This window comes from Seriola lalandi, unplaced genomic scaffold, assembly GCF_002814215.2.
Source record: "Seriola lalandi dorsalis isolate HSWRI2012SDOR001 ecotype SW California unplaced genomic scaffold, Sedor1 jcf7180002054522, whole genome shotgun sequence".
Lineage (NCBI taxonomy): Eukaryota > Metazoa > Chordata > Actinopteri > Carangiformes > Carangidae > Seriola > Seriola lalandi.
The window spans coordinates 1186836-1202826 of NW_019525075.1; the positions used below are offsets into that span (position 1 = coordinate 1186836).

Below are 15991 nucleotides of genomic sequence, written 5' to 3' on the forward strand. Positions count from 1 at the left end.
TTTCTTAAAGCTTAGCTATCCTGAAGTGAAACGAGTTTAAACAGGTTTGCAAATTTATTTTATTGTAATGAAATGTTACTGTAGCCTCAGTATATGTATGAAGAAAATAATAAACCAAAATAAATATTGGACTTCATGATACAATTCTGGTCATGATCAGGAGCACAAAAACGTGTTTAGGAAATCCCTATTTTTAATTGACTTATTTGACTCCCATTAATAAATGTCAATACTAACTTCAAACAAGGGCTCTGACTGAGGGGCCCCTTGATCCCTGAGGCCCCTAGGCCTGTGCTGTGCCTGATGGGACTATTCAGTAATTTATCCATGCACATAGACATCTGAAATGTGTCAATGGGCCTGGACTAGTCAAAGATTTTAGTAAAGGTGGTGACAACCGGAAACAACAGTTTAATCTTTAACTAGCTATTTCAGTTAAATGTCCAAAACCAAATGATTTACAGAAGGCTAAATGTGGGATTTGTAGGGCCCTTGGGGGTTGGGGCCCGATTGGTGATGCAGTCTTTTGGGGGAGTGAAGCAGTAGTTTTAACGGTTTCTTAATTTAGTTGCAGTCAGTGACCCTCAAGTGCTTTAACTGTAGCATCCTCCAGGCCTCCAGTGCCTCATACAGACGAGCTGGCGGTCAGTCTTGAATAAAAACTAAATTTATGCCGATGACAAATCCCACGTGGCTCTGCAGAGATAAATAAAGCCAAACTAGACTCTTCTACTGCTCCTCTGTTGCCTGGTGAGCGTGAACGCGCCTGGATCCACGGGCTGCTGGAGAGAGAGAGAGAAAGAGAGACAGAGAGAGAGAGAGAGAGAAAGAGAGAGAGGGGGAGAGAGCTGTTGTGGACGCGCCGGCCTGTGAGCTTGTGGTGGTGGTGGTGTATGTGGGAGCAGGAGGAGAGACTCTGCAGTGTCTTGGCAGCTGCATTCGTGCATCTCCCATCGTCCGCGATGCCTCCACGGCCATTGCCTGCCTCCTCCGCGTCCACTTGACAATAGAAACCGATATGAACTCGTCGGGAAACTGAGCCGGAGGTTCACACCACAGCTCCTCGTTTATATGTCCCCGGAGACAGTCCGGAGCGCTTCATTCACGCACCGAAACCCCGTGACGAGAATATTTTTTTAATGGAAAATGGCGATAGGCAAAAGGTCTTGCAGCATCGTCTGCTTGGTATCTATCCAGATTATCTTGATTTTCAGCGCATCGTGGCCTGGAGCAGCGGCTCTCACATTCCCCCAGCAATACACGTAAGTAATAGGCACCCTGATTGAAAACATAGCGGGGCTCTGATGGGAGACAACTTTGGGCTTGTCCACTCAGCTCTGTTGCCAGGAGATACTTCAGTCATCCTGTTTTATTTTTTGCCGTTATATAATTTGACAGTGTTGGCGATTACATCAATGTAAACGCTGGGTATTTAAAGCTCAGGGCTCTGTAAGGTGTAGTCCACACTATGACTGGGCATACATGAGAAAGCTATTGAGATCATTTACAGGCATATATTGTTTTAGTCAAACAGAAGAGCTAATTATCAAGTTGGCCTTAATATTAGATATAATTAGTAGGATTTGGACAATAATTTATATGCTCCATTACTATATGATTAGTTCTAGCCTTCATTTGAAATTCCCTGAATAGTTAAAGCTATAGAGCAATTGGTATATTTCCTAAAAAAATGATGTTTATATCATTCAACATTACACTCATTACCCTAATGTTTTTCCTTTAATGTTAAATCTGGGTGTCATTAATTTAAAAAAAAATAATGGCAGTGATGGCGAGCAGTGATGTGAAGTGAGACTTAACTTTGAGTAAATGAATGCCAGTGAAGGAATAGGTGAGGTTGACCATGGCTTTAATTAGTTTAAGTTGTCAGAGACTATATTTGGCACCTACCATCAAGTCTGTGCAATTGTTGCAAAACTGAAGAGGGTTTTTTTTCTTTTCTTTTTTTTTTCCCTTCTCTGTGTTCCCCCTGCTGTTCTTGTGCGCCAGTACTAGATTTTTCCATGCCTGCTTTCAAGTAAAGAGCAAAACATTTATTTTATTTTGTGAAACACCCGCCTTTCGACAACCTTTTGAGTCAACCAACAGTACCATAATAGCTACTAGTAGTACTGCATGCCTCAGTAGTACTAGTAGTAGGTCTACTACATTGAATAGAAGAATAAAGGTGTGGTTTTTTACTGTGAATACTGGTGGAATTCCTGCATTAGAAGCATTCCTCTTCTGTTTTTTTTCCTTTTTTTAATCGATCGCGTGCTTAGTTCTTCATTCTTAACCTTTAACCCATTACTGTTAAGTACAGCTGGCACTTAAGTTGAGACTGCAGTTATCCGGGCCCACCTCCAGGCTCTGCAATCAGGCTGCTCTGGAGGGAGGAACAGGCCAGATGGTCCACTCATCTTCGGGGCACACAGTGAGGGATTTCTGGCCAATCACAACTGGAGAACCAAGATGTATTTACCAATTAGGAATGGGATCTATAAATCTGGGAGGTGTGTGTATGTGTGAATTTCATGATGAATTGGGTTATTTCAAGTAGGGTATAGCTGCTGCTCTCTCCTCCTGCTGCTGCTCCTCCTCCTCCTCCTCCTTTGCACGGATTTTTCTGCTGAGTGCTCTGAAACAGCTACACAGCCCTCTGCCCTGGGTCTCTTCATGTAAGCTAAATGAAGCAGAATCGCTACGCTGAAGAACAGCATCTCATTCCAATTAAGAATTAATACTGCAGCAGTGAGGATTTATTCCCCTTCTCCCTCTCTCACTTCGCCCTCTCCACTCCCGCCCCTTCTGTCTTGACTCTGCCTCATGCTTTCTGTCTCTGCATATAGATAGATAGATAGATATTTGGCAATATTTTTTTTCCAGTCTAGGAAGAGTGGCATCCTCATCCTGCACAGAACAAGACTTTGACACTAGAGGCTGGAGTCTGCATCGTGCTACTAAAAAACTTGGTTAAGGTTATGGGGAAAATCATGGTTTTAAGGCTGTAACTTTATTGACCAATTAATCCAACGGTTCTCAAAGTGTGGGAAATGCATGATCCTCAGTAGAAAAATGTGGAATAGACCTAAAGCTGGATGAATTGGACTCATATGGGAACAACAAACAAACAAGAGTGCTCTGATGCGAGCAAGGCTGTCAGTGTTTCAGTTAGCAAGATTTATTCTACAAAAACAATTAGTAAAGTGCAACGTGTGTGGAGGTTGAACAGAGGCAGGAAGAAAAACCGGCTGATGCTCAACTGGTGAGAAGAAACACATGAAAACACAAGCAAAATGTAATCAATGTACAGTGATCTAAAACAGAGGAGCAGCGTATACTCACATTTCGGCATTTGTGCTTCTTTGTTGATTAGGTTTCTTTTGATTGACAAGACAGTTAAATCTAGTACTTGTTGCAGCACTGCTTGTTTTTGGTTAAATTTGTGGTTCAAGTCAGAACTGGCTTTTTCTTTTTTCTTTTTTTTTAAACCAAACATCATGTTTCTACAGTGGCCCTGAGAGCTCAACACTGCAACTCAATAAGACACATGCAAATGCACAAAAGACAAGTAAATTTAGAAAACATCTTCATCAATTTGACAACACAACCAAATACAGAAATATGTTGTACATGTGTGAAATTGATGGAGACATTTTCCTGAATTTGCTGTGTCTTCTTAAGTTGTAGTGCGTTGAGCTGTGAAGGCCACCATATGTTCCCCTCACCTAAGCATTGTGTTTAGAGCTGCCTGAACATAATCATAAAAATGTTCATTACAATTTGCTTGTGGGGAAATAAAAGAAATGTCAAGGCACCTGGTTAACACACACACTCATGCTGAGGAAGGCAGAGTCCAAACATCTTGTTTGTGTAGTGGACTTTTGCCAAATATTTAATAACAAGACTGAGAGTTTGTAGCCATGCTAACAGCTCTGTGAGACTACAGTGGTGCTTTCGGTTGAATTCTACTGTCAGCATGCTAACATGCTCACAATGACATACTGTGATAACTATGTTTATCATGTTAGCCATGTTTATTGTGTTTGAATCCTATAATTAGCCAATTAGTACAAAAGGTATTGGATCACTGGAGTCATACCAGTTCATCTTGAGATAGAAATGAATGTATGAAACAAATTCTTGACAGTCCATCCAACAGCTGTTGAAACATTTCATTTGAAACCATGAACGTGAACCTCAGTAGAGGAAAAAATCGAGATCAACAAAGTCAGTAGAATTCATTGTCTGAGGACCACCAATGTCCGCACAAGATTTCATGTCCAATCCATCCAGTTGCTGCTGAAATATATCAGTCTGGAACCAATGTGGTGAACTGACCGATAGACTTGACACTGCCATCCCTAGAGCCATGCCCCTTACATTGCTAAAATTGTAACTGGGACCGCGTTATGCCTCCTACAAATCATATTTACTACTGCAAGTGAATATGAATTGAATTTTTAGCAGGCTATGGTTCTAAATAGATAAATTGATAGAACCCATACACATAAACCTCTAAATGTCTCCTCTACCTGCCTCCACCTATCGCTCTGCTGCTCCACCCTCTCAACCTCTCATTCTCTCCACTGTAAGTGAATATGGGTCACATCACGCAGAGCTCCTCTCGCTCTTGTCCCAGGGGTGTGTGAGAATAGCAGGTAACAGAGTAGAAGCACAAGCCGCCTCATCGCAGCACTGCGATACAGACTTTTCTGATATCCCTCTCTAGAGGAGAGCAAATGGAGCACATGATAAAATAACTTGGGTTTGTGCTTTAGCTGCACTGACTCACACAGCTAAAGCTGCTCTGCAGTTCTGTGGGCTACAGTCATGTAAGAAAACTGGCACATACTAATGTAATAGTTTATGTTAAAAATCCTATTTGACCTATTTCAAGGATTAAAGATAACACTGAAATTTAAGTTTCCCTAAATGTATAGAGGCACTGAATAATAATCCTAAATGGTAGTCCTAAGTGACACTGAGACAAGTCCACTCTCAATGTATTTTATATCAGAGACAGCAAATCTGATAATGTCAGAAATTTAATTCTCACAATGTTATTGGTGCTATAAACCACATCTACAAACTAACAAAGCACTGTTTATGTGTTAAGTAAAAAAACTTTTTGCTGCATTTTCGAAAAAAAAAAAAAAAAACCGAGGGCAAACTGCTTTGTTTAGCTGAAGCCTGAAGAGGGCAGTTTGCTGAAACATTTTTTGCAGCAGTTTCAAAACGTAGGCGGTGCAGATGGATGGTGTAAATTCATGAAGCATTTGTTGCATCTGACATGCTTCAAAATTGATATTGCACAGTGTGACACAGTTTGCGGTCGAGATTTTATAGAACCCATTTTGCGCATGTAATGATCCTGTAAGTCTGTACATGTACTCCTCTCTTACACTTTATAGATTTTCCTCTATGTGAGGATTGCTGATGTTATCACTAAATATGCACACGTGAAAACTTTTTTTGATGAGAGATCAACAGACTGTGTAAAGTTAGACTGTTCAGAGAATAATCCCGAGATCACCTGTGAAAGTTTCAAGGATATTTTTATTTTAGATATATTTCTACCAAACATATAAGAATTGTGTGAAAAGGACAAGATGCTGACTCGCCATTGTTCCGTGCAATCTTTTATAGTTGGGAAAAGTGTCTCTGTGGCAGGAACTGTTCATTTATCATTTCATAAAAACATTAGATCAGCCAAGGTGGCCTTGGTTTCAGCGCTCACAGTAATAACATTAACACATTGGCCTATGACAGCTTAATAGAAAATTAAGCTCAATGACAACTGGAGTATGTTTTTGAAATAGTTTATCAGGCAATGCATATGTTTCCTGATGGTTACTACATTCACAGTTGTCACCACGGAGAGGGTAAAAAGCTGCTCCCTGCTGCAGCTCTTTTTCACTTACTGCCTCAAACTGAAAATAATTTCACTTTTAGATAGTGCTGTGGTCGTCAAAGACTCTTCATCAGGCATTCAATCATGTCTTTAATGGGCCCTCAGAGTGATAGTCTTGATGTTGCTAGATGGCTTACATCTTAGTTTTTCACACCGTTCCCTTAACTTGGCATTTTGTAGAAACCCAGAGGTAATGTTCTACTTCAGTGAAAAAAGTCTAGTCCTGTACTGAGGGCTCTCTATTCATCTTCAGGTCCGAAAGTGTTTCACGCCCTAAGTTTCAGCTGATACTAGCATCAAAAGAGAAAGGGAAAGCTTGGCAACATCCAAAAAAAAGTTGTGTCTTGCTGTGGATCTGGACAGTTGAGTTGAGATTTGTGGCTCGTCTGACACTAGAAACAAGCTCGACAAGACTTTAATCTGTGTTGCTGTCTTGTAACTCTGCTGGGAGCTGTCTGACTGATAATGGATCGACTCTGTGGGCACTTACAGGATTTTCTCGGTATTAAGATTTATTTCCCTGGTTCAAACTAATTTAGGTAAAAAGCTCAAATAAATGTTTCACCACCCCAAAGACTTCTTTTAATTCTTTTGGCCATGCAGACGGAACTGTAGGATCATCTGATCAGCCAATGAGTGAAGGTTGAAACACTGGAAGGAGGCAGGTGAACGGAGGGAGCTAGGAATCTTTAGTGAGGCTACGACCATTCAGTGATCCTCAGGGTATCTTGAGGATAGGGTGGCAAATTCTGAGCATACAGGGAGTCTGTAACATAAATAGTATAGTATTTACTCATCTTTAGAGCATGTTTAGCATCTAAGCAGTTCTGTTCCCTGTGGCGTCAATGTTGCATAAATGCACTGAATATGAAAGACACTGGTTCTTATACCGCAGTGTGCTGCTTGTGTTCTGATAGGTTGTGTAGGATTGTGTGTGCTGCTTTGAAGTTGCTGATTGGGATGTGATTATGCCACAGTATCTGTCACTGAGAGCACATCTTAGAGGAAGAGAGTCAGAGCAATGAAGATAGTGTGATGCCGTTTTTTGTTTCATCGATTCAAAATCATCATGGACTTATGGCACACTGTATTTATCAAAAGATTTTCCACAGAGACATTGTGGAAAATATGTGGTTCTGTAGAGTTCCCATTATGGGTTCTCGTTATATATTTTTCTTTAAATGATATCCTCAGTATAAGTGAACCAGACTCTCCTAGATGATGTAACAACCCTGTAGGTTAATGCTGTAGCCAGCAGTTTTATTTCATCTTCGAGAAATTTTGTCATTTTGGTGTGATGGATGACTCTAACTACGATAATACCCATGAGCCCTGAGCTACTAGTCTTTGTGCTTGTTTTATGTCTGTTTATCATATTGCGTGGAAGAAATGCGATTTTGTGCCCCTGTAAACTGAACATTGTATATGGCATATGGTATATGTAATGACTACATTGTACCATGAGAAAAATCCAGTCAGAGGCATCAGAGTCGTAGCTAATTAAAAATGCATCGTTGGTGCAGTTGGGAAGAAAACATATAAAGTTGTTGAATTCAACCAATATTAACACAGAATCCAAAAGTGAATTGATTTAATCTCCATGCTGTAAAATCAATTTCCTCAACAGTGAAATCTTCAGCTGCCGCCTGCTGTTACCAGCAAATGTAATAGAATTTATTCAGACTTTATAGTGATCATGCATTATTCCAAGGTGGTTGACGCTAATGCTAACAGGCTAGATTAGCTTCCTTTGTTGTGCTACATTGTTGTAGCAGTGCGTTACCAAGTGAAATTGGACACAAACATAATCAGAGAAACATAACACCTATAAAATGATCTCATTTGTATAAGTGCTAGTATTGGATTTTATTTTGATGTCCCTGTCAGCTGCATTTGCAGCCATTCTGCCAGCAGTTTGTATATATGAGAAGTGTTTATAGGGAAGTTGAAACAACAATTAGTTGTAATTAAATGTTTTCTTTCATATAATTGTTTTTATCTTGAAATAATTAAATGCAGAGAAAGAGTGTGCTGGCCAAATTCTCTGACCCTACATGCCTCTCGTCTTTGTCCCACTGCCATCTGACCTTGTGATTGTTTGGAGTAGTCCACACTTGAGGCTGTGGTCACTGGCAGGTCAGGTAAATCTCAAAAGCTTGTTAACCAGTTGCAGTTGTTTTCTGAATGTGATCTAAATAGAAATAGATTTTACTTACAGAAAAGATTTATACCTGTATTTTTATTGAAAGGAGAAAAAACTTAAACTGCAAATTTCTATTTTCGGGACACTGGCAAGAAAGCAGCTGGCCTCTAAAGATTCATCCTGAGTTTCCTTTTATGTCACTTCAATGCTTGACGTTTCTCCCTGTGAGTTTACATTCTAAAAATAATGAAATTGATCTAGAAGGAAAGAGAAGATGGTGTTTCTGAAGGAGATACTATATCCAAGTGCATTAAACAAGTCCAGTATGGTTTTCTGGACATCCTAAAGGAGCAATATATACTTGCAGTACATATTTTGAATTTGGAGAATCAGAAGCCCTTTATTGGACTGTGCGTCCTCAGTTCGTTGTTAAAGCCTCTTCAACATCCAGGAGGATGTTTGTGTGGGCTGGGAGGGAATTAGCTGCTGGGGCCACGTGTGCTGATATACTGCTGGCTTGTGGTTCTGGCATTTCTGGTGTGTGTCCGCTGGTGGGTGTGATTAATGTGTTGGAGTTGACATTTAACAGAGAGATTATTAGGAGTGCTGCTGCTGTTGGAATCGTATTAATTAAATATCAAGATAGCCAAACCTTTTATTGGTCAAAAATGTTCCTGTTGATTCTGGCAGTGCCCCATCATCAGGTGCAGTGGTTGTCGTCGTTGTTGTTGTTGTTGTTGTTGATGATATCACTGGTGTTTCCGCTGCTGACTTTGATGAATTCTCAACACACTGTTTCACTACCCCAGCCTGGGGACTCACTCTTAACAAATCCAGCTCATGTTGTGAGCGTTTGTGTGTCCAGTAGTGAATGTTTCGACATTACAAAGGAATTTGCACATCATAAACAAAATCTTTAGGATGAAAAGTGGGGAAGGAACTGACAGACTTCTATTGTAGAGCATGGTCATCCAGCTAGCTGAAGAATAGGCCAGTGGTTTATTATAGTGGGTTATGTTAAGCCTTTTTATGATATACAGTAGATATCATGTCCTCTGAATAACTTAACAATTTTTATTTTTTTTCTGAATAGAACAGTAACTTTGTCCTCGTTTAGATCATTTAACCAGGTGATTAGAAATACAATTACGTTTCTACATTTCTATCATCAAACATTAAGAATTTTGAATATATTTTTCAGACAAAACAGATTGTAAATATAAATTTGGAGTCCTCTGATGTAACTGAACACAAAGTAGAATTGTATAAAATCAGGTTTTGGCCAAATATAGCACAGTAATGTACTGTAATACTGCACTGTAAAATTACAATAAGTGACATCTTCAGAGAAAGTTGTGTGTGGATTTTGTCTTCTGGTTCAGAACAGTGTAGGAAAATATGGACTCAACCATAAACAGAAAACAACCTTCATTTGACTGCAGTTCATTGTCTGAACAGCAGCTTGACAACACAAGATCATCAAAACTCCATGACATATTTCAAATTTTCAGCTTTAAGGTGTTCTGCTCAGAGATTGTTAAATATGCGTACATGTGCAGTACAGTATACCTCTCCCTCTCGCCGCTCACATCACAGCGGATGTTTTATTTATTCTGGCTCATTAGTTGCTCTGTCTCTGACATTGTGACAAATTCCAGTTGCATCAAGTAATGTGCGGCTGCCACCGCAGATTTTAAAAAGCTATTTATGTACCGAATAATGATGTAGCAAATGGTATATATTTCTTTGCTTTGGAAATATCCTTTCACAGAATTATGATGATTAGTCAACAAAGCTGATTAGGTGGTGTTAGTAAAATCTCAGGGCTTACTCTCAACTTTAAAGATGGATGCAGCTCTTGTAAGCTTCTTTTCTGTTGCTGAACTGGTGTAATCAGTGGTAATAAGACGAATGGATGTATTATTTTCTTGAAGGGATATTGTTGATAGGTTACCAGTCAAGTTTTCCTGCATGTGTCTGTAATGTCTGGATCACTGGAGCCTTTTTTATTGTGTAGGTTGCAACGTAGAAGCACATTTTGTATTCATTTAATACATTTTAAAACGATATTCATTTATTTATTTATTTATTTCAATGAGAGCCAAAAGAAATAATCCTCTAATTTACAGAGTACGGTTGTCTCTTTGAAGCCGTTTATGTGTTTTAGTTTTTTCTTAAATTAAGCACATTTTCATAATTTGTGTTGTGATCCTTGCAGTGCTAAAAGCTATTTTTGTTGCAACACCACTGCATACTTCTGTAAAACACACACACACACACACACACACACACACACACACACACACACACACACACACACACACACACACTCATCTTTTTCATTTGTCGAAGTTGTGTGACAATCAGCCTTTGATGTTTATCCACAGGATAATGCACTGGGCCAGACGCATCGAGCAGGAGATTGACAGAGTCTTTCAGCAAATCACTGGAGCTCAGCAGTTGAAAGGGGTGAGTGTGTAACTCTCTTTTTTTTTTTCACATTGTACAGGTCTTATTCATCATAGTGCTGCATAAACTCAATTAGAAAGCACAGAGCAGAGAAGTCAATGTGCAAGACAGCTGTAAATCCATTAAGTTAGAGCTAAGGCGAAATAAGTGCATAAAACAGGAAGACAATCACAGTCTGCCTTTTAAAAACCACTTTGTTTCTTCTTTCATGATTTTCTGGGACACCGTGTAGAGTAATGAACAGCCAATAACATAATGTTTTCCCAGGACAGACATAAAACTCTCTCTGAAAGCTGTTATATTCAGCAGTTTTCAAAATGTATGCTCTGCTTTTTAGATGTTGTGGCCAAATTTTGCTGGCACTTCTATTGTTTGCAATGATTATCAATCTTGAACACATTGTACGATTTCTTTGAAGCTGAAGGGCTGCCTGAACACAGGCCAACAGTGGTTAGATTTAGAATATCTAGAGTAATGTTTCATGAGGTCATGAGTTTTTTAACTTAAACATTCATGAATATTAATCCAGACCTTTCACAAGCTGACCATGTATTGCCTGTGTTAAGTGTTAATGGCAGAACGGCTCATCTGTCACTGTTTTCATGCACATGACACGTATCTGTCATCAAGCTCCCAGTTAGAAGTCATTACATATTCACATCTGGTGCATTTTCACATTACGTTTTACATTACATACAGTAAGGTAATCTGATTCCTGCTGCTCTGCAGTAACCTGATTTTCAAACCATCATACCCTGTAAATCCTAGAGAAACCTGGTTTCTTTATTGAGGTTAAATGGGCTCAATTTCAAACAGTTATTAGATTTCTAACAGGACATGGTTTTAGAAAGAGATATTTCTGTTGAAAACTTAGCATAAGGTTGGTGATATTCTCATTTATTTCAAACTGTTGACAAACCTCATGAAAAGGTAAAAACCAACACACACTTCCTCGCAGCTCCAAGTCCATTGGTTCCAACTGAAGAAATCTTTACAAACAGCTCACAGGTCATTTAAAAAAAAATAAAAAGGATAAATAGTTGGGCATATGTGTTTTCAGCAAGCAAAATGCCTATGAAATAATGCATTTGTGGGGACTATTTTCAACCACAGATTTGATGTGCTTGTAAGAATTTACAGACTTTGTATGTGAGTCTAAATGAACGACAGTGTCCAAGTTCATTGTAATCAAACAATGTGCAACAATGTATCTCGTGTGTGTTGGAGCTCTGTGGCACAGAGGAAGTAGCTAGATCGAGCTTATTTGGTCAATTCATTGTTAGTTTTGGAAATGTAATATATCACCTTATCTTTTAAATGTAACTTTCCTATGCTGTACCACAAAAGATTCAATTCGATTCAGCTCCATTGTAGTAGAGAAATTTGAGTACAACAATACAAGTGATAAAATATTATTTTTTTAATTTGTTATTTTATCAAACTCCTGTAAGGGGAAAGGACAAATCTGAATTAATCGGCATTAATCAATAGTTGTCAAGTATTTGATGGTTACAGTTTCTCAAATGTGAGGATTCTTTTTCTTTTATAATACTACATGCAACAGAACTGATCTTTGTGGAAGAAACTGAAAAGTTTAAACCACAAAATGATAAGTTTCAACCACATATACTGAAAACTGGGGGTGTCCAGTTTCCTGCTTTCTCTCACAGTAATGTTAACATTGTTGTCCATCGTTGGGGAATACATGTCTCACTCATCAGGATATCATTTACCTGTCGTGTCCAACAAGTATCGGGTTATTTCACATCCTCACTGTAACAGGTGGCTTGGAGTGAGGGTTGTCCCTGAAAAGACGAATGCCAAAAATCAGGACCAAAGATCATCTGCAGGGGGCAAGAGAACCGTGCCCTGGGAAGATGTGTGGGGGCGTTCCCTCAGCAGAGAGCGGCAGCACGTGTCCTCTCTGTTTGTGTCACAGCAGAGCAGATGGTCAGCCTGCAGCCTGCAGTAATGCCTTGATGTGAGACTCACTTGTTCATTCTGTCCTCATTAATCCGTCTATGCTCCTAAACCACTCTGGTTCTGTTAAGAAATTGTTCTGCTCTGCCTGGAACGCTCCGCGCAATCTTCTCTTGTTGAGGAAATGCCTGAAATTCAAATTAAATGTAATTTTCAATTCCTCAACCACAAAGCCATGATAATTATGATATGTCTCTGTGGTACAGCCCGCGCTCGACATTGGATATTCAACATCAGCATGCTAACGTTCACACAATGAAGCTGGTGTTCAGAACGTATGACATTTACCATGTTCAAAATCTTAGTTACGCCTGTTAGCATGGGAGCGGATTACTATTCTGTCAACGAATACCAAACATCTTATTGTGTTTGGGTCAAATTTGAGGTTGTGTTGTGCAGCCACTGGTAACTTCAGAGTGGTGAAGAATTGTTTTCCTGTAAATAGTTTAAATGTTGGCCATTAGCAAAATGTCAGCAATTTGGCGATATGTGATTTTAAGGGCAAAAAATGACGTGATTATAAATTATACTGCAGAAGTAAATAATTAAATACATAAATAAATGCATAAATAAATGGATTTTAGTAATGAAAAATGCTACTTCTACATATCCCCATTTATTCATTTATTTATTTCTGTGTCTGTACATTAATTAGGACGGCGGTCCTACCTTAGTCTAAAGCCAGATTGGTTATGGCAGTGTGATCCATTGGATGAATCTACTACTACTGCTTAGACTTGTTCCTTTGTCTGACAATGGAAACAGAAAAACATGTAAATGAGAAAAGCTTTATTGGAAATTCAGCAGTATTAAAATACTGTATATGTGAACACAAAGAGAAGGAGAGACGCAAACAGATAAAGGGCTGAAAACCGGGTGTTACAAGGCTGAGTGTGAATACGACATGATCACGCACATATAGAAATATATACATGAATAAATCTAGAAACGCATGACTAAATGAATAGATATATAAATGAATAATTAAATAATGCAGAAATAAATAAATAAATACAAGTAGACTGTATGATTAAATAGAAAAATGTAAAAATACAGAAATAGCCTTTTTCATGATCAAAATGTATTTATTTTGCATTCATTTATGTATTTAATTATTTATTTTCTTTCTTTCTTTATTTATACTTATTTTTTGTCCTTCATACACAGTTCACAGAAACACACTGTTCATTACTGCATGTTCCCATCTGTGCATCGTGGGCCAGTAAAGCATCTGGTCAGTACACGACTTGAGGGATGTCTTCAATTTCAATTTGTAAAGTCCATTTATAGGTTGAGGGCTGTCACATGGTATGTATGCAGGTTTGCCAAATGTATTTATCCAGGTCACTGTCTCCACTCCTGTCCTGTCTTCATCTTCTGTCTGACATCTGTCCTCATAGTGAACAGAGTGTGATGGGCTAAAACAACACTAGATACCAAGGCTTGAATTTTTTTTTATTTTTTCTTTAGATTTTGGAGCTCAAGGCATTAAAATTACTGCTTTGTGCTCCTGTTTGTGATAAAACATGTCCTGAGCAGGTGGAAACTTGCATCCACTTCACTTCCTGATCCGGCTTATTTCGAGCCATTATCGAACATTTCATATACTGTGTGAACCTTGTCTGTCTTTGCACCTCAGTTCGCTCATGCAGTTACAGTGTTATTCATTCTGAGTTGGAATGAGCTTGAAACAAAACTGAATTTAAAAAAAAAAAATATGCCTATAACAAAAATATTACAGGAGTTTTACTCCATGCAGCATTATCTGCTTTCACTCTAGTGACATTCCCAGATGTCTCCTGATGACCTTAAAGCTCTCAGGTGTCAGACATCACGAGGAATAGTTTGCAAGGCCATATTTCAGATCCTCTAAAGTTAACTGTGATGTGCTTCCATGTGTGGTCTAATTTAACTCCAGGCCCTCTGGAGAAGAGCATTAAGAACATCATCTGGGCGAATCTGGCTCTTTCAGTTTGCAGAAAGCTTTAGACCCAAGGTCAGAGTTATTCTTCCCAGCCAGGGAGTCTAGTCAGATGAGTGGTTTCAAATGGGTTTTTATATACACATAACAAATATGTAATTTCTTTGGTAGTTTTTATTTTCATTGGAACACAAGATAAACCTCAATCTAAGGGACAATCTGCCTCTTATATGAAACGATATCACAGGCTGTTGCACTTCAAGTCTCACATTCAACCAGGCAGCTCGACAGGATTTTTAAGGTGGTCCAAACCTCATAATCATCTCACCATGACTTTATTGCACAAAGTCATGCTTTGGCTCTGTGATGTTATATTGTTATTACAGACCACAGGAAACGTCTTCCATTATTACACAAGTGTGTTTTTTTTTCATGTAGCAGTCACGAGTCAATGTGTTGTCTTTGATTTCAAAGACTCTTTTTAGAGAAATGTCATGTTTTGATCCGTCAATAACAAGATTGTTCTTTTATTTTAAAGAGTTGAGGAAGATAATCTTAACATGGATACTTTTACTTTATGGCTAAAAGAATATCTGCCACATGGTGTCAGCGTCATTTAGGAATAAAACTCTGTGATTCCTCTGTGAAAACTATTCCAAAGACAACAGACATTGTGTTTGGATAGATTACATGAAAGGAGCCATATTTAGATTTGGATTGAACATACAAACACAACAACTGACTATTCCCTTGTGTCGGTATTTAAATATAAAAAGGATTTGCTTTTGCAAATTCATGAGCTTTGAATAATAAGGCTGTGTCTGCTTTCAGGAATGCTCTCTGAGATGTTGCAATTCAGATTTTCCCTTTTTGCATCTACTTTCTTAAATGTTTCCTTCTCTAGTTTTACAAAATACAGACTTATCAAATAACATCACTCACATACTGCCCATAACAATCAACTGCATTAATGGCAACGAAGCTTTTTGCCAAGTCAGCTTAGACAATAAAAGTCAAGGGTTACAAATTGTCAATAGAAAGACATTAGGTCAGCAGAAACAGGCCTTACAGACTGACTGTGCAGCTGTTATTGCTCTTACGTTTTTGACATTGTCCATTAAAAATTTACAGATATACAATGAAGAAAGAAGACGATTTAGTCTGGTGAAGAATCAGCCTCGGAAGATTGTGGAGAAGGTGGCCTCAGACATAGAAAGACTCCTGGCTAAGAAGCGTAAAGCCCTTGACGTAAGTATATCTTTTTCCGGACAAATATGAAACACTGTATTGACACCACCGACTGTGCGATTCCACAGTATGTGCTGCTTATTTCGTCTTCTGTTTTAATGTAAATGTGAGGTGAACTCTCTCAGAACTAAATTGTAGCAGTGAGTGATCAAGTAAAATTAAGCATATTATCTATTGAATGTTTTAAATGGAATATAATTTCATGTAATAACAATGCAGAATTACATTTATACATTTCAATTTTATCTTTTATTTTACAGTACAAAATTCTTGTAAGAGACACCAGGTGTTAGCTCTGAGTGAGATCCATCCAGTG

The 15991-nt window shown here is 38.6% G+C and overlaps 1 protein-coding gene across 1 annotated transcript in view; it reads left to right on the forward strand.

Annotated features, from left to right (window-relative positions):
• The first annotated feature begins 900 nt into the window (after nt 1-900).
• Nucleotides 901-15991, forward strand: part of LOC111660766 (voltage-dependent calcium channel subunit alpha-2/delta-2-like) — a 37910-nt gene continuing 22819 nt past the window's right edge. Inside the window, exons 1-3 of the mRNA XM_023414157.2 lie at nt 901-1262; nt 10445-10526; nt 15559-15675. Of these exons, the coding sequence (XP_023269925.1) occupies nt 1147-1262; nt 10445-10526; nt 15559-15675 (315 nt within the window). The 5' untranslated portion in view covers nt 901-1146. The remainder of the gene's footprint in view (nt 1263-10444; nt 10527-15558; nt 15676-15991) is intronic.